This window comes from Hordeum vulgare, chromosome 6H (assembly GCF_904849725.1).
Source record: "Hordeum vulgare subsp. vulgare chromosome 6H, MorexV3_pseudomolecules_assembly, whole genome shotgun sequence".
Classification (NCBI taxonomy): Eukaryota; Viridiplantae; Streptophyta; class Magnoliopsida; order Poales; family Poaceae; genus Hordeum; species Hordeum vulgare.
In genome coordinates this window covers 486,675,565-486,699,814 of record NC_058523.1, presented here as the reverse complement: position 1 = coordinate 486,699,814, position 24,250 = coordinate 486,675,565, and the positions used below count along the sequence as shown (strand labels likewise).

At 43.4% G+C, this 24,250-nt stretch overlaps 1 protein-coding gene across 1 annotated transcript in view; it reads right to left on the bottom strand.

Moving 5' to 3' along the window:
• Positions 1–10,799: 10,799 nt before the first annotated feature.
• LOC123405652 overlaps positions 10,800–24,250 on the bottom strand; it is a 54,375-nt gene continuing 40,924 nt past the window's right edge. Inside the window, exons 4-6 of the mRNA XM_045099263.1 lie at positions 12,769–13,164; positions 12,168–12,695; positions 10,800–10,839 (exon numbers count right to left, since the gene is read on the bottom strand). Of these exons, the coding sequence (XP_044955198.1) occupies positions 12,479–12,695; positions 12,769–13,164 (613 nt within the window). The 3' untranslated portion in view covers positions 10,800–10,839; positions 12,168–12,478. The remainder of the gene's footprint in view (positions 10,840–12,167; positions 12,696–12,768; positions 13,165–24,250) is intronic.

The window sequence follows — 24,250 nt, the reverse complement described above, 5'->3', positions numbered from 1 at the left end:
ATCGATTTAAAAATCAAGCAATTAATGTAATTGATTAGGTAGATAGTTAATTACATATTTATTAATTGGGTCTAGTTAAATAGGGATTTTGTACTCCAAATCAATTTGACAATTGATTCACTAACAGGGAGGCTATTAATTAGGTCTGCATATAATTAGAAGTAGCCATTTTTTAGTTAGGAAGGCAATTAATTAATTAGACGTAAAATTAATCACACTAAATCAATCACGTAACCATTCCTAGGAAACTAATCTGAAAATCTAGTGTCACATTGATCTCAAAATCAAGTCATTAATACAGCCAATAGCGAGACGGTTAATAACATGTGCAATTAATTAGATCCATTCACGCTGAATCAATTTAAAAACTAAATAAATTGTGGAACTATGCAACTAATTAATTAGACAGACAATCAATTAAGCATGCAGATGATTAGAAATATGGATTCTTTTTTCAATAAGTTAGATAACTAATTAATTAAATAAACAATTAATCACATGAAATCAGTTTGAAAACGTTCGTAGACAAGGATGGCCATCATGCTCTTGCTAACGTTGGGGACTACCAGCAAGCTCTGATTGCCTGTTTGGTTCGGGGATATTAGAGGCAAGGAATGGGAATTTAAGGAATAAGTGACATATAATCCATTGTTTGGTTGGGGGCAAGGGAATTGAGGCGGGATGGGGAAAGGGAATTAAGGAGGTCAATTATCATATATCTCTTTCCAGCCTCCCCTGTTAATTCACGTGGAAAATTATTTTCTTTCAAATTCCCTTTACTAATTCTCATCACACACCAAACATGGGATTGAGACTAAAATTCAACTTCCCACGCCTAATCTCCTACTAAACTCCAACATATAAACTCCCATTCCCTTTACTCATTCTAGCCAAACACGCTCTGAGTGCAAGGCCAACCAACGCTTGTCAACGTGGACAACGGTCAACAAGCGCTTGCGATGGGCGACGAACGCTTCGCCAAGATTGATGATGTTCATGCTCGACATGATGTTCATACGTTGAGAGTTGTCGAACCATTCACGGGCAAGGTCGACGGGCGTTCGCTCGAGGAGGACCAAGCGTTGACGGTCAAGGGCTCCGACCACACCTTCGAGGACAATGTCGATGACCGAGGACAATCGGCCACACAACACCATTTTTTAAATATTAGCAAATTCCATGTGCGTTTGCAACGTGATACAGAACTAAACCATGTAATTGCAGAAATATGATATGTCAGCGGTAGAAAAACTCTACCATGACGATGCATATTGACTCACGTGGAAGAAAATGCTAGCCTATCAAAATTCGACCATAAAAACGAGTTGCCTTGCAATGTGAGCATACATGACAACGCTAGAAGTCAGCTGTCCGATATTCCATGTTCGTCGTTTCTTAATTTCCCTTTGCGGTGGCATAGCTTCCGCATAGCTATGATACCCATGCGTTTCTCATGACTTTGTAGAACCTATAGCGACGAGACAACATCATCACTTCCTATTGCTCACGCACGAGAACACACATGTTACGGTGGCGTGCAGCTCTAGCAAGAACCATCACCGCCTGCAACGCCATCGTCCGCACAACTCGAGAAAAGAGATGTTAGTCGTTGACTTCTAGCATCAGTGGCACCTCTTTCAGAATCGGCGTGGCTTCACACGATGTTGCTTGCCCGCTCATAATGATGGCTAGATTAGCTTTCAAATGCTATCTGACTGAATTATTATTATTATTATTTGAGGAAATTTGCTAATTGATTGATCCTCCCACACAGATAAACATTTGTATCATCAGCTAAGAGCAACTCTACCAGACCCCGCAAAACGCCCGATCCGTAAAAATTCCGGCGAGTATGCGGGCTCGGTCTAATTTTTTAGCTAGAACAGAGCCCGCATACTCGCCCGGCCCGCAATTTTTTTTGCCGCAACCCGCAAACCGCAAGCCCCGAGCAGTATGACCGCGGTTCCGCGACCATTTTGCGGGTACAAATCCTATCCCCCCGCCACCGCGAGCCACCCGATTCCCCTTTCCCCTCTTCACATTTCTCGCCGCCGCCGACCACCCGCCCCGCCTCCAGCCGCCATGTGGGGCCGAATGTGGAGCTCCGGACGCGGCTCCAACAGTAGATCCGGCCATGAGAGGGACCGGGAGCGCGAGGAGGCGGAGCGCCGGCACCACGCCGAGGAGCTCGAAGCCCTCCAGTGACAGCAGGCGGTCGCCGCCAACGTCGCCGCCAACAAGAAGGCTGAGGAGTGGCCCCGCATCCGCACGAAGCATGCGGCAAAGTACGTCGACCTGTGCAGCTCTGGCGAGGAGGATTGAGCGTCCGGCTCTTCCACGGCGTCGTCCATTTGCCGCGACCTCGCCGCCGTCAGATCCGCCCCCTCTATTACTAGTTTAACGTAGTATGTAGTATAACTATGCTTATAGTTTGTTGATCATGTGATGAACTATGTAGTATGTGATGAACTATGTTTGTGCAATTTCTCCCTCGAAAGTGTTTTTTCAAATTATACAGGTTTTGATATGGGTTCTGTTCGACCACGCATGTTTTCGACAAGCAAACGCGATCTTCGTGAAACCGTAAACACGTTTTGCGGGTCGAATTTTTACGGGTCTGCTAGAGTCGCTCTAAACTGAGGGAGTAAAAAAATGGTACGGTGACCAAGTCACGTGATTGAACAGAAGTTGAGACAAAAATATCTGTAAAAACATAAATGCATGATGCATGCCCGCTCCACTTGGAAGCCCGTGCCGAACTAATTGCATGCACACGTACAAGATCTCCTACTCGTTTTTTTTTTCTTTCTGACGACCAATCAGGAGATTTTCATCACGGGAATCAATTGGGAGTACCAAAAAGAAATCCACCCCTTATTTGGTAATCCAATAAAGCAAATAAGGCAGAAAAAAGAGGTGATGGGAAACAAATTAGGTTGAGGAAGAGGGGCGTAGGTAAGAGGGGAGGTTGGACGAACGTAAGATGGGAGAGGCGAGACAGAACCTTACATGTTTATTTTTATTTTTCAAAGATATGTCCTATCCCATAGCTACGCACGGTTATTTAGCTAGTATTGTCAAGACTTGAAGAGACTACAATTATACCATAGTAATAACATCGCTATTGTAAACTTGCACAAACTATTAACTGCTTTCATAGGTTTCAAAAACCTTGAGTCGCCCAAATAGAAGGATGAGAAATTGTGAGTGTTCAATCTACTTGGGTTGGAGATGATCCCTATCATTGAACCACAAGATTTTCACCAGAACGCCGAAGGAGAACTCCAACCATATCCGTAGGAACAAACTATGAGGACATAAACCTAAAATCTACAAGGTTGGGCATACCAAACCTCTAGAGACACAATCTCTGTCGCTTCATGACGCCGTTAAATGAGATATTGCCACAGCAAGAGAAGAACAAGAGTACATTTATTCTCAACGACATTGCACCCTTTGCCAAGATATCTCCGGTGAAGACATAAAAAGCATGTTAATGGAACTTCTTAATACTAATGAATACTAGGACAATATCGGTGTGTTGCTACGGGTGGTATGCAAGTCAATAAATCACATTGATGGTTAAGCAATATGTCTAAAGTCAAGCGGCATCTATCAATCTAGGAGACATCACTCTCCAAATGGTTGGGCACGTATCATTCAACTCCACACAATTTGGAGGCTCTCAAGTGAAACATAACCAATCTAGGAGACAACACTCTCCAAAAGGTAATAGATGGTGTATGGATGATGAACTCCTTGCTCTTGTGCTTCAAAAGATAGTCTCCCCAACACTCGATCACTCTCTCATAGAATTTGGCTTGGTAGAAGAGGATGATTGGGTGGAAAGCAATTTGGGGAGGCTAAAAATCAAGATTCATATGGTTGGACTGGAATATCTTAATCTCAACACATGAGTAGGTGGTTCTCTCTCCGAAATTAAATGGTGGAAGTGTGAAAATGTTCTCAGGACTCTCTCCACGAAAGAGAGGGGGTGGGGTGGTATTTATAGCCATCTCCAAAAAATCAATCATTATTGCCCAACTTGGTGAAACCGAAGTAAAAACTCGGTTACGTCGACTAGTGTAAAATGTCATATCTTTTGAGTTTTCGGCGAGACCTAAGGATAACAACTCATCGAGACTGATTCGGTTGGCCTAGGTAGTTCGAGTGTCTTGGTGGCACCAAAAACCAAAACTTGGAAATTCTGAATTTTAACAATTAGATACCAGCAAGTTGGCATCTGCTTTTTGGTTGTACCGAAGTGAATCTCAGTGGTACCGAGGTGCTACGTTTTGGCTTGGTTTTTGTCTAATAAAAACTCGGTGGAGCTGATATGGAGTAGGTTGATGGCACCGATTTAGGCATTTTGGGTTTTGGACATAATGTTTTTGTGAGAGTTTGACTGAAGCCTCTGGTGTCATATCTCTAAGCACTTGAGCAACCAGATCATTATCACTACCTCATCTCCTTTTAATAGTATTGGCTTTCCTATGGACTTAATAGTGAGTTCTCACATAAAATGAAATATAGAGCCTTGAAGCTTGAAGCTTTGCCAATAAGATTCCTTTCCATCTTGGGGATCCTTTTCACAATTCTCAGCCACTCCACTCTTTGGACTAGATCTGAAATAGACGAGATAGAACTATTAGTCCAAGAGGCAATGTATGTTGTCATTAATCATCAAAACCACCAATGGAGCATTTGTGCTTTCAGTGTTGCTGTGTGTTCTACTGTCGTTGTGCACGCGCGTGCTACTATAATTGTGTGTGTGTGATGTCTACTATGCAACTTTATTCTTGTGGACGTTGTTGTGCCTCCAAGTGTAGAGTTTTGTAGAACAACAACAAATTTACCTCACGTGGATAACCTAAGGTTTATCAGTTTGCGGGAGGTGTAGGATGAAGATGGTCTTTCTCAAACAACCCTGCAATCCAATACAAGAAATCTCTTGCATCCCCAACACATCCAATACAACGGCAAACTGTATACGTGCACTAGTTCGGTGAAGAGATGGTGATACAAGTGTAGTATGGATAGTAGAAATAGATTTTTACAATCTAAATAAATAAAAAACAGTTAGGTGACAAGTAGTAAACAACAAGCAAAAAAATTATATAAATGCTTGGAAATAAGTCCTAGGGTTCATACTTTCACTAGTGCAATCTCTCAACAATGCTAGCACAATAGAATCATATGAACACCGCTCAACGTGCGATAAAGAATCACTCCAAAGTTCCTATTAGCGCAGAACATAAGAAGAAATTGTTGTAGGAAGTAAACAATTTCAAAGTTATCCTTTCTGATCAATCCATTGAGCTATTCCTATAAGTGTCACAAACAACCCTAGAGTTCATACTAGAATAACACCTATGATACATATCAATCGACCCTAATGTCACCGATACGCGTGATCTGCATTGGGTTTTCCGTGAAGAGGAACGGGTAATCGCAGCATAATGTGGGTAAGTATTTCCCTCGATTAAGAAACCAAGGTTTATAAAGCTAATAGGAACATCAACCCTCAACCTTCTTCAGCGGCAACACACAAAAGAGCAAACAACTTGCACCCAACGTGGGTAAGAGGGTTGTCAATCCCCTTCATCTCGTTATTTGCAAGGAAATGAGGTGTGTAGATAATTGTAACTTGCAAAATAAAATAAAATACAAATAATAACAGCGAGAAAATTATAAGTTTTTTGAATATATAACGAATCGACCCGGGGGCCATAGTGTTCTTTAATGGCATCTCTCATGAAAGCAACATATGGTGGGTAAACAAATTACTATTGGGCAATTGATAGAACAACGAATAGTTATGTGATTTTTACGGCGATGATTTTATATATATATATATATATATGCATCACATCCACAAGCAAATAGGCTGATTCGTGCCTGCACCTACCACTATTACTCCAACCATCGACCGCTATCCAGCATGCATCTAGAGTATTAAGTAAAACCGAGTAATGCTTGGGGAATGATGACATGATGTAGACAAAGTGAACTCAACCAATATGAATAAACCCTATTGTTTCATCCTTAGTGGCAGCAACACAAAGACACAACTTGTCCCCTTCTGTCATTGGGATATAGAAACTCGCTAGGTTGAACCCACTACAACACATCCCTCTCACTGAAGAAATACCAAACTACTTGGCCAAAGCAATTCAATAGATTGGAGAGAATTATGAAGCTAAGATGATCATGCAAATAAGAATCATAAAACTCATAGAAGACTCAAATATTTTTCATGAATAATATGAACATAAACCCACAATTCATCGGGTCCCAACAAACACACCATACAAAAGAATTACATTGGATAGATCAAAGCAAAGATGCGATTATCATTGTATTGAAGATCAAGAGAGAGAGATAGCCTTCCACATACTAACTACACACCCGTAGGTCTGTGGTGAACTACTCACACATCATCACGAGGGCAACAAGGTTGACGAAGAGGCCCCATGTGATCTATCCCCCCTCCGACATGGTGCCGGAACGAAGCTCCAGATGGGGTCGTCGTGGAACACAGACTTGCGGCAGCGTAAAAAGTGTTTGGCGATGATATTTAGGGTTTCTGGAATATATGTGAATTTATAGGCCATAGAACAGACCAAGAGGGGCCACAAGGGAGGCACAAGCCATCAGGGTGCGGCCACCCCCCTAGCCACATCCTGTTGGCTCGTGGGCCCCACATGTGGCTTCAGGTCTCCTCCCGAAGCTTCCAGGTCTTCTTTTGGTCCAAAAAAAATCATAAAAAAGTTTCGTGGCAATTGGACTTCGTTTGGTACTGAAAACCTAAAAAACAAAAAACACGCAAAAAAAAAAACAAGTGGCCATGGGCACTGGGTTAATAGGTTAGTGCTCAAAAATAATATAAATTGGTGAATTATGACCCAAAAAGTATCATAGAATGATAATATAATAATATGGAACAATTAAAAATTATAGATACGTTGGAGACGTATCAAGCACCCCCAAGCTTAATTCCTACTCGTCCTCGAGTATGTAAATGATAAAAACAAATTTTTGGATGTGACATGCTATCCAATATGTAATATTTTGCATGTAAGCTCATTGAGAAACGATGAGTTAACAAACATCAACATAGTAATAATTATAAGCACAAGCAAAAAAATCGTCAATCTTTCATAGTATACAATCCTAAAAGAATGTTCACCCCCATTAATCTTTCATATTAGCAAAGCATGGCTCCGTCTTCACCACATTAATACAAATGTTAAGCACCATGGTGTCCAAGTTAGGAAATTGGAACATACTTTTTCAAAGTGAATCAACTTTTTATTCTTCACGCAATACATGAGCTTTAGCCATGGACATAGCATAAGGTGGAATAGAATATGGTGGTAGATATCAAAGTGGTAAAGTGGAGAAGATAGTCTCACATCAACTAGGCGTACCAACGGGCTATGGAGATGCCCATCGGTAGATTTCAACGCAAGGAGTAGGGATTGTCATGCAAATGATGCACCAGAGCTATAAGTGTATGAAAGCTCAAATGAAGCTAAGTAGTTTGTGCATCCAACTTGCTTGCTCATGAAGACCTTGGGCATTTGAGGAAGCCCGTCATCGGAATATGCAAGCCAAGTTTATGATAATATGATTCCCACTAGCATATGAAAATGATATATCACGAGACTCTCTATATGAGGAACATGGTGCTACTTTGAGGCACAAGTGTGGTAAAGGATAGTAGCAAGGCCCCTTCTCCCTTTTTCTCTCATTCATTTTTTCATCTCTTGTTTATGGTGGGCTCATTTGGCCTCCCCCATTTTCGTTTTTCGTCCGGAGTCTCTTCCCGACTTGTGGGGGAATCATAGTCTCCATCATCCTTTCCTCACTCGGACAATGCTTTAATAATGATGATCATCACACTTTTATTTGCTTACGGCTCATGAAATCTCGATATGAAGAACTAAGAGTCAATATGAATGCTTCTGGCAGTGTACCAGGATGTGCAATGATCTAGTGTGACATGTATCAGCAATATAATGAATGGTGGCTTTGCCACAATTGATATGTCAGTTCTACATGATCATGCAAAGCAATATGATGATGAATGAACTAGTCATATGATGTAACAGTGGAATTTGCATGGCAATATATCTCAGAATGGCTGTGGAAATGCCATGATAGGTAGGTATGGTAGATGTTTTGAGGAAGGTATATGAAGGTTTATGTGTGACAGAGCATATCATGATATGGGTTTTGGATGCACCGGCGAAGTTCGCACTGATCCTCGATGTGAGAATGGGCAATGCACGGTACCAAAGCGGCTAAGAAAAATGAGAAGGTGGGATTGCGTATGTCGATGGTTTCACATTAGACATGAATAACTCTTATACTTATTGCAAAGTTTTATTAGTTTCGTCACAAATCAAAGCACTACCCGCATGCCCCGAGGGAGAGGGTTGGGAGGAGTTAACCATCGCGCGACTCCGACTCGGAACAACACTAGGATTTCAACGAGGAATAGAAATGCTCACAAATCCCCGCCATGCCTTTTTAATATTCAGATAAACAAGGAATTAACACCTCTTAATACCGCTACTTCTATGAATCAACAATGATGCACTCACACCATTTTCATATTACCACATCAATATCATTAACACACAGTTTCTCTTTATGTGCTACATGATGGTTTTGATTATTATTCATTGAATACCTATTATTTTTGGACTAGCTGTATGGCACATGCAAATTACCGCTACTTTTCGTTAACTCCCAAACAAATATAAGTGAAGAACGAGAGTTCAAATATTTCTGTAAAATCTGCATGCCACCGTGCTCAAGAAGATATAAGTGAAGTACTAGAGCAAGTATTTAGCTCAAAAGATATAAGTGAAGCACAAAGAATATTCTAACAAATCATGATAAATGTGTGTCTCTCTCAGGTTGGTGTGTCCAAAAAATGATGATTGTGGAAAACTAAGAAAATCAAACTAAAGCAAACGACGCTCGAAGCAAAACTCATATCATGTGACAAATAAAAATGTAGCTCCAAGTGACATAATGATGGATTGAGACGAAAGAGGGGATGTGTCACGCCCAAGATGCGACCCTATCCTCAATTTGGCACGAGGGCCTCGTCAGGGATAGAAGCGCATCTCGTCATGTCGCAAGAATGGATATCGTTACAAGTACATGTACTGAAAAGGGGAGATATATAAAGAGTTGGCTTACACTCGCCACAAGCTACATCAGAGTCACATCAGTACATTACATAATCATCAAGGGTAAGAGCAGGGTCCGACTACGGACGAAAACAAACGACAAAAGAAGAACGACGTCCATCCTTGCTATCCCAGGCCGCCGGCCTGGAACCCATCCCAGATCGATGAAGAAGAAGAAGAAGAAGAAGCAACTCCGAATGAACAATCAACGCGCTCGCGTCAAGTAATCTTTACCTGTACCTGCAACTGGTGTTGTAGTAATCTGTGAGCCACACGGGACTCAGCAATCTCATTTCCAAAGGTATCAAGACTAGCAAGGCTTAATGGGTGAGGTATGGTTAAGTGGTGAGGTTGCAGCAGCGGCTAAGCTTATATTTGGTGGCTAACTTACAAGTACCAGAAATAAGAGGGGGAAGAACTACGCATAGCGGACGTGAACTACATATGACCAAAAGAATGATCCTGAACACCTACCTACGTCAGACATAACCCCACCGTGTCCTCGATCGGAGAAGGAACTCACGAAAGAGACAGTCACGGTTACGCACACAGTTGGCATTTTTTAATTAAGTTACTTCAAGTTATCTATGACCAGTGTTAAACAAAGTTTCCACGTTGCCACATAACCGCGGGCACGGCTTTCCGAAAGATTTAACCCTGCAGGGGTGCTCCAACTAGTCCATCACAAATTACCACAAGCCGCATAGAAATCCTCAATCACGAAGCTTGCGATCTCGTCGGATTCCCTAATGGAAAACCTCAACTCTGAGATTACCCAAAGCATCACCGGAATCCCGATGCACAAGATATCTCGTCAAAGGTAAAACTAATCCAGCAAGGCCGCCCGACGTGTCGACGATCCCGATAGGAGTCGCGTACCTCGTTCTCAGGACACGACGGATGAGCTAGACGTCGGGATCGCTAAACCTCCGGGTGACCAGAGGGGCGCCGGACATCGCTCAGGTGGGGCCAACACTCATGAGGAGCACTGGCCCGGGGGTTGATTAAGTTATCCTCGGGGTCCGGAAAGTCCCTATGCAATTTTATTAGGTGTTTAGGCAAATGTAGTACCAAAGTTGGGCCTTGCCAGACCAGCTTTAATCTAAAACGAATTATCAAGGGGGTCCCCATAACAACCCCGATCGTGTTAGGAGCGCTCATTTATGGAACATAACATCGGTAGCCGAAACTAAGGGGGCAAAGGTGGAACAAAACACCGGGCTAGAAAGGCCGAGCCTTCCACCTTTTACCAAGTATATAGGTGCATTAGATTAAACAACATTTAAATATGGTGATATAACAAGGAACCCATGCTTTCACATGGAAGCAATGCACCTGCAACTAGCAACACTATCAACAGGATTAAGCAAGCGATAACATAGCCAATCAGTGGTTTGCTAGGTCGAAGAGGTTGAAGGTAATCATGGCATTGTTGAGAGGCTGATATTTAACAGGTGGTAGGCAACGAGACATAAACGACAGAAGCGATAAAACTAGCATGGCAATGATAGTAGTGGTATCTGGGGAAATGATCATCTTGCCTGAGATCCCGCTTGGAAGAAGAATGACTCCGTGAAGAAGACTAACCGATGTAGTCGAACGGGTCCTCACAATCCGACACGCTTGCGGAACTCTATCGAGACGGGGAAAACCGGAGCACAAATCAACACACGGAATTCACCACAAGATGCACAACACATATGATGCATGAGCAGCTAATTACGTGCAAGTCACGTCATGACAAAGCACACAATCAAACACTACACATTAAGTGAAGTTCAATATGCAACGAGTTGCATATTGACCAAACTCCACGATTAATTAATTAGTTCACTCCCGATTACTTACACGGCAATATTAAATTGTAGTTAACATGACAAGGGGTGAAGCGGGTGATTCTACCTGTCATCCTAGACGGTTAACACGTGGAACAAAGAACGGAGCTACATTCAAGAGACATGCACAACAGGAAGCACTAAAATGAATGATGCATGGATGCACAATCCCTAACTATGCTCTTACTCCAACCTACAAAGGTAATCAAGTGCCACCTCAACACAAAGTGACACTTCTGCGGAACTGTCCGGAACTGGAAACTAGTGTCTCCATTGGAATCCTTGGGTTCTCCTACCCCAAAACCATATATAACGCTGCTATATATGCGTGCGGAAAAACACCAGAAACAACAAAGGAAAAACTACCAAGATCAAACTCCGCTAATAACAAGAACAAGGGTTGTTCTTGATATGCCAGACTTGGCATGTTCCTCTTCTGGAATATTGTAGATTTGGAAATACTTCACAAAACTAAACTAAACAAGAAAAACATATAAACATCAGGGGGTCCACCTGGTCATACTCACCAGGGCCCCTAATGGGTGTATGCAAGTGGGCCGTACCCCACAATACACACACACCCCCAGCTACTGCACCACACACCTAAAAGAAGAAGAAAAAATAAAATGGGGTGCAGGGGGATTCGAACCATGCACCTAGGGTACCCTATGCACAACTCCACACCACTATGCTACTGCAGCTCAGCTGACCATAGATGGGGACCTATAGATGGGGACTTAGCATAGCTAAACTAACTCTACTGCTAGTGCAACAGGAAAAAAACGAAATAAACAAAAGGAGGCGCCGGCGGGATTTGATCCCTGGACCTCAGGGTTGCTACCGAGTGCGCTAACCAGCTGGGCTAGGTGGATGTCTTGTGGAAAAAGAGACTCCTATGCTACATGAACAAGCACCACGCGGAACCTGAACCAAAAATCAAACAAACAGCAAAATAAGCAGGGTTGTCTGGGATTCGAACCCCAGACCTCTGGGATGAAACAGAGTGGTGCTAGCCAGCTCGGCTGCTGGCGTGATCTGATATTAGTGATATGGAAATCCTAGTAAGGCCGACAATTAGAATGCATCTGGGCAAAACGAAGCGCAGTTCAGAACAGGGCGTTCTTACAGCAGACACACGAAACCGACGGGGATAAAGGCTACCATCAGTGCTTGGGCTTCGGCGCTGAAGGTACCAGCAAGGCGGAGGTTTGGGGATGGGCGTTGGGTCACGGATCCGTCCGCAGGGACCCGATTCCACGCGACGACGAGCTAGACTCGGGCCCAGGGGTTCCCATGGCTGCTGCTCCTGGTTCAGATAAGTTCAGAGAAAAAAATATAAGAGAGAGAGAGCGGGAATCAACATGAGGGGGAAGGAGAGCAGGAAGGAGAGGGGAACGGGAGAGGTTCTGGCCTGGAGCGGCTTCTGGCGACGCGGGGTCACCGATTCCGACCTCCGGCGAGGGCACGAGGCGGCGGGGCTGCGGGGCTCATGCATGAATGTTCAGAACGACGCACATGAGGGAACTCGAGGTGGGCTCGCTTGCTGCAGAAGGAGACGTCCCTGCGCGCTACACCGGTGCAGAGCAGCGGGCTCGCGCGGGCGGACGCGACCAGACGCGCAGGGGAAGGGGGAGCTCTTAGCGCAGCTGGTTCCCTGGAGAGAGAGGGATTAGGGAGAGAAGAAAGGGATAAAACAGAGGAAGGAGAAGACCGGGCATGGCATGGACCTGCGGCGCGGCTTCCATGGGCGTCGGATGCTGCTGCTCCTGCTCCATGCTTGAGACGGCACTGCAGCTGGAGGAGCTCCTCGTACGCGGGGTTGGGGGTCGATTTCGAACCGACCGTGGCGAGCACGAAGGAGGCCGGGGGCGCTCAGACAGAGCTCGCCGGATGTGGCGAAAGCGGGGGCTCCAGCATCGTGGATCGAGCGAGGCTCGGGCGCATGGGTGCTGCCGGGCACGGGGCATGGCTCCGATGGCTGGCTGCATCTGGGAATCCCGAGGTAGAAGACAACAGGTGGCGGCGCTGATGCGAGATGGAGGGGATTGGCTCGGTGGGGAAAATGAGAGAGGAGGAGACCAAGTGGTGTGCGGCGGCGGCGGATGGGACACGGGAATTTGTCCCTCAATTTTAGGGTTGGGTCTCGATTATATAACTAGGTTAGGGATAGGTTCATCTGGACCCTCCGATTTAGATCGGATGATCGAGATAATTAGGTTAGGGAGTCCTATGGACAAACCGATGACGTTTTGCGGTAAAACGGGGTTGATCCGGACCCAACGGTCACGATCGCCCGGTTCGGGTTTCGGGAGGTTTTCGGACTAGGTTGCGTGTAGGGTCGGTGCACAGTGCAGAGGGGCTAGGCGGAGATGAGAGGGGAAACGGGCAGCACGACAACGCAATTTAAAACACCGGGACACGTCCGACGATAGACCGAATGTGGTGCCGCTACGATCGACCGTTCGGGTACTAGACGGACTCCGATTGCGACGAAACTTGACAGGCGGCTTACCTATATTAAAATAGGACCGCACATCAAATTCCCGCTCCATCGGAGAAAATTTTATACACGCTTTAAAAACAGAGTTACGACGGTACCGCGGGCGCGTGCGTGTGCGGTCGGGCTCAGAACGGACAACGACGAGAACCGGCAACTAACAATGGATGCAAGTTTTGAAAACTGGCGGCAACGGAGATGCCGATGCAATGCAGATGATGCATATGATGCAACTACATGATGATGCAACAAGTGAAAATACCCACATGACGAAAACGGAATAGAAGGGGAATCTTCTGGGGCGTCGGCATCGGGCTGTCACAGGATGCCTTCTGGGCATCCCCAAGCTTAAACGATTGAGTCTTCCTACAATAATACATTGGGGTGCCTTGGGCATCCCCGAGCTTAGGCTCTTGCCGCTCCTTATTCCTTTGTCCATCGTGCTAACACCCAAAACTTGAGAACTTCAATCACACAAAACTCAACAAAACTTCGTGAGATCCGTTAGTATAAGCAACATATCAACTACTTAGGTACTGTTGTAAATTGATTCTTATTTTATTATTGCATAATAGGTATTGTATTCTAACTTTTCCATGGCTTATCCCCCTCCCCCCCGATACAATCCATATCATCATCAAAACAAGAAAACTATGCAAGCAAAAACAGAATCTGTCTAAAACAGAACAGTCTATAGTAATCTATAATGAACATATACTCCTATAACTCCAAAAAATATGAAAATTAGGACGTCCTGAGGAATTTTTCAACAATAAAGTGTAAAAAAATAAGCTTAAAAAGTCGTTCCAGTAAAATCAGAGAAATACTGCACTGGACGTCAAAGTTTCTGTTTTTGCACTGTATCAGTTATACTTATCATACAAGTCATCCAAAAGACTTTACTTGGCACAAACACTAACCTAAACATAAAAACACAATCATTGCAGAGGCAATAGTCATGTCAACACACCAAAACAGAAAGTAAAAAAGCAAAGATTAAGATAACTATTGGGTTGCCTCCCAACAAGCGCTATTGTTTTATGCCCCTAGCTAGGCATAATGCATATGATCAAGTGTTGTCATCCTTGACATCAAGCTCCTCAATAATAGAAGACTTAAAAATATGATTCTTTATCAAGTTTATTAAGTTGGGATGCACACTAATCATTTTGAGGTATTTGTTCCTTTTGGTAGGAGTGGTACTAACGCTCTTAGGAATATATGCGAGTTTGAGGCTTTTACCTAGAGAGGTACTAGCATTAATTTTGGAGGGTGTGAAAGCGGAAACTACTTTATCAATAACCTCCTCCATTTTATCAATCCTATTAATACTTTGATCTACCCTCTCACCAATAATAGTATCCTTCTCCTTCAAAGTTTTCAAACTTATTCCTACCTATGAACCAAATTGAGTAATATGATTATGAAGCTTTTTGTCCGACTCCTCAATTTTTTTCATTAGTAGTAATTTTCTTTTCAATAGCGTAAAGCCTAGGCATAACATCTTTCAAAGATAGAATAGTTCCATTAACAATAATAGGAGGTGATCCCACAAGATTTTCAATAGCATTATGGCATCCAAAGTGTGACACATTAAGCAATTGCCACTAGTGACGGTGTCAAGGACAAACCTATACCAAGTTGTCACGCCCGCATAAAAATTGTGTAGCAAGGTAGTAGTGGATTGCTTATGAATTGATTTATTTTGAGCATTTGCAAATACTATACCAAGCATCTTTCAAATTTTCTGCTCCCCTTTTTTTAAAATCGAATACTTCATTCTCCGAAGTGAGCAAGAGAGAGGAGCAACTAGCCATAATAACGAGCAAGGGTAAATATTTTTTATTTTTTGATTTTTTAAAAACAAGCAAGTTATAACAACAAGTACAAAACAAGAACAAGTGAATGTTACTTGATAGTTGGTGATGATATTCCCCGGCAACGGTGCCAAAAATCCCTCCTCCTACTTGTGATCTGTGTTGGGTTTTTCATGAAGAGGAACGAGTAATCGCAACATAATGCGGGTAAGTATTTCCCTCGATTAAGAAACCAAGATTTATCAAACCAATAGGAATATCAATACTCAACCATCTTCAACTGTTGCACACAAAAGAGCAAACAACTTGCACCCCATGTGGGCCAGAGGGTTGTCAATCCCCTTCATCTCGTTATTTGCACACAAATGAGGTGCGTAGGTAATTGTAACTTGCAAAATAAAATAAAATACAAATAATAATAGCGAGGAAATTATAATTTTTCTAAATATATAAGTGAATAGACGCGGGGGCCATATTGTTATCTAGTGGCATCTCTCATGAAAGCAACATATGGTGGGTAAACAAATTACTGTTGGGAAATTGATAGAACATCGGATAGTTATGCTATTTTCACGGCAATGATCATGTATATATATGTTGGAAATATGCCCTAGAGGAAATAATAAATTAGTTATTATTATATTTCTTTGTTCATGATAATCATTTATTATCCATGCTATAATTGTGTTGATTGGAAACACAATACTTGTGTGGATACATAGACAAAACATTGTCCCTAGTAAGCCTCTAGTTGACTAGCTCATTTATCAAAGATGGTCAATGTTTCCTCACCATAGGCAAGTGTTGTTACTTGATAAAGGGATCACATCATTAGGAGAATCATGTGATGAACACGACCCAAACTAATGAACGTAGCATGTTGATCGTGTCATTTTATTGCTATTGTTTTCTGCGTGTCAAGTATTTATTCCTATGACCATGAGATCATATAACTCACTGGCACCGGAGGAATGCCTTGTGTGTATCAAACGTCACAACGTAATTGGGTGACTATAAAGATGCTCTACAGGTATCTCCCAAGGTGTCCGTTGAGTTAGTATGGATCAAGACTCGGATTTGTCACTCCGTGTGACGGAGAGGTATCTCGGGGCCCACTCGGTAATACTACATCACACACAAGCCTTGCAAGCAATGTGACTTAGTGTATGTCACGGGATCTTGTATTACGGAACGAGTAAAGAGACTTGCCGGTAAACGAGATTGAAATAGGTATGCGGATACCGACGATCGAATCTCGGGCAAGTAACACACTGAAGGACAAAGGGAATGACATACGGGATTATATGAATCCTTGAGACTGAGGTTCAACCGATAAGATCTTCGAAGAATATGTAGGATCCAACATGGGCATCCAGGTCCCGCTATTGGATATTGACCGAGGATTCTCTCGGGTCATGTCTATATAGTTCTCGAACTCACAGGGTCTGCACACTTAAGGTTCGACGATTTTTATGCGTATTTGAGTTATATGGTTGGTTACCGAATGTTGTTCGGAGTCCCGGATGGGATCACGGACGTCACGAGGGTTTCCGGAATGGTCCGGAAACTAAGATTGATATATAGGTTTGTCTCATTAGGTTACCGGAAGGTTTTCGGGCATTACCGACGTCGTACCGGGAATGACGAATGGGTTCCGAAGTTCTACCGGGAGGGGCCCACCCACCCGGGAAGAAGCCCAATGGCTTTGTGGGGGCACACTAGCCCTTATTGGGCTGGTGGGCATGCCCAAGAGGGCCCTTGCGCAGGAAGAAGGAAAAAAACCAACAAGGGAGAAAAAAAGGAGAGGAGGTGGGACAAAAGAGGAGGACTCCTCCCCCTCCAAACCGAATTGGAGAGGGACTCCTCCTCCCCCTTCGGCCGAACCCTTGAGGCTCCCTTGAGCCTCAAGGCAAGGTCCCTCCCCTCCTCCTTTATATACTGAAGGTCTCGGGTGTTTTGACACAACTTTTGCCACGTGCATCCCGACACCTCTACTTCGTAGATTTCCCTCTAGATCGTATTTTTGCGGAGCTCGGGTGGAGCCTTGCTGGAATAGATCACCACCAACCTCCGGAGTGCCGTCACGCTGCCGGAGAACTCATCTACCTCTCCGTCTCTCTTGCTGGATCAAGAAGGCCGAGATCATCGTCGCGCTGTGCGTGTGCTGAACGCGGAGGTGCCGTCCGTTTGGCATTAGATCGGGAAGGATCATGATGAGATCGCGGGACGAATCGCGATGAAGTCCGCGGGACGGATCGTGATGAGATCGTGGGATGGAGTGTACGACTACGGTGATTTGAATCACGCAAGCTGTTCCACTACATCGTCCGCGTTTCTTAACGCTTACCGCTATGCGATCTACAAAGGTATGTAGATCTGAATCTCCTCTCGTAGATGAACATCACCATGATAGGAATTGTGTGTGCGTAGAATTTTTTTTGTTTCCTATGCGACGTTCCCCAAAAGTGGCATCATGAGCTAGGTTCATGCGTAGATGTTATCTTGAGTAGAACACAAAAGTTTTTGCGGGCGGTGATGTGCGATTTGCTGCCCTCCTTAGTCTTTTCTTGATTCCGCGGTATTGTTGGATCGAAGCGGCTCGGACCGACATTACTCGTACGCTTATGAGAGACTGGTTTCATCGCTACGAGCAACCTCGTTGCTCAAAGATGACTGGCGAGTGTCGGTTTCTCCAACTTTAGTTGAATCAGATTTGACCGAGGAGGTCCTTGGAGAGAGGTTAAATAGCAATTCATACATCTCCGTTGTGGTGTTTGCGTAAGTAAGATGCGATCCTACTAGATACCCATGGCAACCACGTAAAACATGCAACAACAATTAGAGGACGTCTAGCTTGTTTTTGCACGGTATGCTTGTGATGTGATATGGCCAACGACGTGATGTGATATATTGGATGTATGAGATGATCATGTTGTAATAGTTAATATTGACTTGAACATCGATGCTACGGCAACCCGCAGGAGCCATAGGGTTGTCTTTGAACTAACATTTGTGTTTGCAGATGCGTTTACTATATTGCTAGGACGTAGCTTTAGTAGTAATAGTATAGCATACACGACAACCTCGATGGCGGCACGATGATGGAGATCATGATGATGGGGATCATGGTGTGGCGCCGCTGACAAGAAGATCACACCGGTGCTTTGGTGATGGAGATCAAGGAGCACTTGATGATGGCCATATCATGTCACTTATGAATTGCATGTGATGTTAATCCTTTATGCACCTTATCTTGCTTAGACCGACGATAGCATTATGAGGTGATCTCTCACTAAAATTTCAAGACGAAATTGTGTTCTCCCCGACTGTGCACCGTTGCGACAGTTCGTCGTTTCGAGACACCACGTGATGATCGGGTGTGATAGACTCAACGTTCACATACAACAGATGCAAAACAGTTGCACACGCGGAACACTCGGGTTAAGCTTGACGAGCCTAGCATGTGCAGACATGGCCTCGGAACACATGAGACCGAAAGGTCGAGCATGAATCGTATAGTTGATATGATTAGCATAGAGATGCTTACCAATGAAACTATTCTCGACTCACGTGATGATCGGACTTGAGATAGTGGATTTGGATCATGTACCACTCAAATGACTAGAGAGATGTACTTTTTGAGTGGGACTTCTTAAAATTAATTTGATTAGTTAAACTCTAATTATCTTTAACATATTCAAAAGGTCTTTACGAATTATGATGTGGCTTGCGCTATAGCTCTACAGTTTTTATATGTTCCTAGAGAAAATTTAGTTGAAAGTTGATAGTAGCAACTTTGCGAACTGAGTCTGTAAAACCGAGGATTGTCCTCGTTGCTGTGCAGAAGGCTTATGTCCTTAATGCACCACTCGGTGTGTGCACCTGGAGCGTCGTCTGTGGATGTTGTGAACATCCGACATAAACGTTTCTGATGACTACGTGATAGTTCGGTGCAAAATACTTAATGGCTTAGAAGCAAGGCGCCGGAGACATTTTGAGACGTCACGGAACATAAGAGATGTTCTAAAGAGATGAAATTCTGATTTCATGCTCGTGCCCTTGTTAAGAGGTATGAGACCTCCGACAAGATTCTTTGTCCATGAAGTAAAGGATAAAAGCTCAATCGTTGAGCATGCGCGCAGATTGTCTGAGTATGACAATCGCTTGAATCAAGTGGGAGTTAATCTTCCAGATGAGATAGTGATGGTTCTCCAAAGTCACTGCCACCAAGCTGTGTGAGCTTCGTGATGAACTATAACATATCAAGGATAGATACAATGATCCTTGAGCGATTCGCGATGTTTGACACTGCGAAAGTAGAAATCAAGAAGGAGCATCAATAGTCGATGGTTAGTAAAACCACTAAGTTTCATGAAAGGCAAGGGCTAGAAGGGATACCTCGTGAAACGGCAAAACAGTTGCTGCACTAATGAAGAGACCCAAGATTAAATTCAAACTCGAGACTAAGTTCTTCTGTTATGAGGGGAACGGTCACTGAGGCGGAGCTACCCTAGATGCTTGGTAGATAAGAAGGCTGGCAAAGTCGACAGAAGTATATTTGATATACATGATGTTGATGTGTACTTTACTAGTACTCCTAGTAGCACGAGGGTATTGGATACCGGTTCGGTTGCTAAGTGATTAGTAACTTGAAATGAAAGCTACAGAATAAACGGAGACTAGCTAAAGGCGAGGTGACGATACGTGTTGGAAGTGTTTCCAAGGTTGATATGATCAAACGTCGCACGCTCCCTCTACCATCGGGTTTGGTGTTAAACCTAAATAATTGTTATTTGGTGCTTGCGTTGAGCATGAACATGATTGGATCGTGTTTATTGCAATACGATTATTCATTTAAAGAGAATAATGGTTACTCTATTTGCTTGAATAATCACCTTCAATGGTTTATTGAATCTCGATCGTAGTGTTACACATATTCATGATATTGGTGCCAAAAGGATACGAGGTAATGATGATAGTACCACTTACTTGTGGCACTACCGCTTGAGTCATGTTGGTATAAATTACATGAAGAGGCTCCATCTGATGGATCTTTATACTCACTTGATTTTGAATCACCTGTGACATGCAAATCATACCACATGAGCAAGGCCTTGTTTTCATTGAGATGAAACAAGATAGGAGCTTGTTTGAAGTAATACATTTTGATGTATGCAGTCCAATGGGTGCTGAGGCACGCAGTGGATATCATTATGTTCTTACTTCAATGACGATTTGAGTAGATACAAGAGTATTTACTTAATGAATCACAAGTCTGAAATATTGAAAAAGTTCAATTCTGTTTCAGAGTGAAGTTCATCGTAACAAGAGGATAAACTGTCTACGATATGATCGTAGAGATGAATATCTGAGTTGCGGGTTTTGGTACACAATTAAGACAATGTGGAAGTTGTTTCGCAATTCATGCCACCAAGAACACCATGGTGTGATGGTGTCCTAGCCGCGACCTATATGATATGGTGCATACTATGATGTCTCTTATCGAATTACCACTATCATTTATGGGTTATGCTTTAGAGACAATCGCATTTACTTTAAATAGGGCACCGCGTAATTCCATTGAGATGACACGATATAGACTGAGGTTTATAGAAATCTAAGCTGTCGTTTCTTGAAAGTTTGGGGCTGCGACACTTATGTGAAAAAGTTTCAGTCTGATAAGATCGAACCCAAGGCGGATAAATGCATCTTCATAGGATATCCAAAACAGTTGGGTGCATCTCCTATCACAGATCCGGAAGCAAAGTGTTTGTTCCTAGAAACGGGTCCTTTCTCGAGGAAAGGTTTCTCTCGAAAGAATTGAGTGGGAGGGTGGTAGAACTTGATGAGGTTATTGAACCATCACTTCAACCAGTGTGTAGCAGGGCGCAGGAAGTTGTTCGTGTGGCGCTACACCAATTGAAGTGGAAGCTGATGATGGTGATCATTAAGCATTGGATCAAGTTACTACAAACCTCGTAGGTCGACAAGGTCGCATACTACTACAGAGTGGTACGGTAACCCTGTTTTGGAGGTCATGTTGATGAACAACAATGAACCTACGAGTTATGGAGAAGCAATGGTGGGCCCGGATTCTGACATATGGCTGGAAGCCATGAAATCCGAGAGAATCCATGTGTGAGAACGAAGTGTAGACTTTGGAAGAACTACTTGATGGTTGTAGGACTACTAAGTAAAGATGGATCTTTATAAGGAAGACAGACGATGATGGTGAAACGTCACCATTATGAAAAGCTTGACTTGTCGCAAGGATGTTTTCCGACAAGTTCAAAGAGTTGAGTATGATGAGACTTTCTCACTCATAGAGATGCTAAAGGTCTGTTGGAATTATGCTAGAAGTTGCTGCATTATTTATGAAATATTGCACATAGGATGTCAAAACATTGTTTTCCTCGACGGAAAGGTTGTATGTGATACAACCGGAAAGTTTTGTCGATCCTAAGGATGCTAACAAGTATGCAAGCTCCATCGATCCTTCTATGGACTGGTGCAAGCATCTCAGTGTTGGAATATATGCTTTGATGAGTTGATCGAAGCTTTTGGGTTTATACAAGGTTTGTGCGAAACTTGTATTTCCAAAGAAGTGAGTGGGAGCACTATAGAATTTCTGATAAGTATATGTTGTTGACATATTGTGGATCAGAAGTAATGTAGAATTTCTATAAAACATAAAAGGTTGTTTGAAAGGAGTTTTTCAAAGGAATATCTGGATTGTGCTACTTGAACGTTGAGCATCAAGATCTATGGAGATAGATCGAAACGCTTAATAGAAGTTTCAACAAGATGCATGCCTTGACAAGTTTTTGAAGGAGTTCAAAATAGATCAGCAAAGAAGGAGTTCTTGGTTGTGTTGTAAGGTGTAAATTTGAGTAAGACTCAAAACCCGACCCCCGGCAGAATAAAGAGAATAGGCGAAGGTCGTCTTCTATACCTTAGCCGTAGACTCTAAAGTATGCCATGCTGAGTACCGCACTTGATGTGTGCCTTGCTACAAGTCTGTTAAGAGGTACACAGAGTGATCCAGGATTGAATCACTGATCAGCGGTCAAAGTTACCCTTAGTAGCTAATGGACTAAGGAATTTTTCTCGATTATGCAGGTGGTTAAAGAGTTCGTCGTAAAGGGTTACATCGATGCAAGCTTTGACACTAATCCAAATAACTATGAGGAGTGAAACGGATTCGTATGGTAGAGTAGATATTTGGAATATTTCCGAATAGCACATAGTAGCAACATCTATAAGATGACATAAAGATTTGTAAAGCTCACTCGGATCTGAAAGGGTTCAGAACCGTCGACTAAAACCTCTCTCACAAGCAAGACGTGATCAAACCCCAGAACTATAAGGGTGTTGGATTCGTTAGAATCACATAGTGATGTGGACTAGATTATTGACTCTAGTGCAAGTGGGAGACTGTTGGAAATATGCCCTAGAGGCAATAATAAATTAGTTATTATTATATTTCTTTGTTAATGATAGTCGTTTATTATCCATGCTATAATTGTATTGATTGGAAACACAATACTTGTGTGGATACATAGACAAAACACTGCCCCTAGTAAGCCTCTAGTTGACTAGCTCATTGATCAAAGATGGTCAAGGTTTCCTGACCATAGGCAAGTGTTGTTACTTGATAACGGGATCACATCATTAGGATAATCATGTGATGGACTAGACCCAAACTAATGAATGTAGCATGTTGATCGTGTCATTTTATTGCTACTGTTTTCTGCGTGTCAAGTATTTATTCCTATGACCATGAGATCATATAACTTACTCGCACTAGAGGAATGCCTTGTGTGTATCAAACATCACAACGTAACTGGGTGACTATAAAGATGCTCTACAGGTATCTCTGAAGGTGTCCGTTGAGTTAGTATGGATCAAGACTGGGATTTGTCACTCCGTGTGACAGAGAGGTATCTCGGGGCCCACTCGGTAATACAACATCACACACAAGCCTTGCAAGCAATGTGACTTAGTGTATGTCACGGGATCTTGTATTACGGAACGAGTAAAGAGACTTGCCGGTAAACGAGATTGAAATAGGTATGCGGATACCGATGATCGACTCTCGGGCAAGTAACATACCGAAGGACAAAGGGAATGACATACGGGATTATATGAATCCTTGACACTGAGGTTCAATCGATAAGATCTTCGGAGAATATGTAGGATCCAACATGGGCATCTAGGTCCCGCTATTGGATATTGACCGAGGAGTCTCTCGGGTCATGTCTATATAGTTCTCGAACCCGCAAGGTCTGGACACTTAAGGTTCGACGATGTTTTATGCGTATTTGAGTTATATGGTTGGTTACCGAATGTTGTTCGGAGTCCCGGATGGGATCACAGACGTCACAAGGGTTTCCGGAATGGTCTGGAAATGAAGATTGATATATAGGTTTGTCTCATTTGGTTACCGGAAGGTTTTCGGGCATTACCAGCATCGTACCGGGAATGACGAATGGGTTCCGGAGTTCTACCGGGAGGGGTCCACCCCCCCGGGAAGAAGCCCAAAGGCTTTGTGGGGGCACACCAACCCTTAGTGGGCTGGTGGGAAAGCCCAAGAGGGCCCTTGTGCAGGAAGAAGGAAAAAACCAACAAGGGAGAAAAGAAAAAAAGAGAGGAGGTGGGACAAAAGAGGAGGACTCCTCCCCCTCCAAACCGAATTGGAGAGGGACTCCTCCTCCCCCTTCGGCCGAACCCTTGAGGCTCCCTTGAGCCTCAAGGCAAGGTCCCTCCCCTCCTCCTTTATATACTGAAGGTCTCGGGTGTTTCGACACAACTTTTGCCACGTGCGTCCCGACACCTCTACTTTGTAGATTTCCCTCTAGATCGTATTTCCGCGGAGCTCTTGCGGAGCCCTACTGG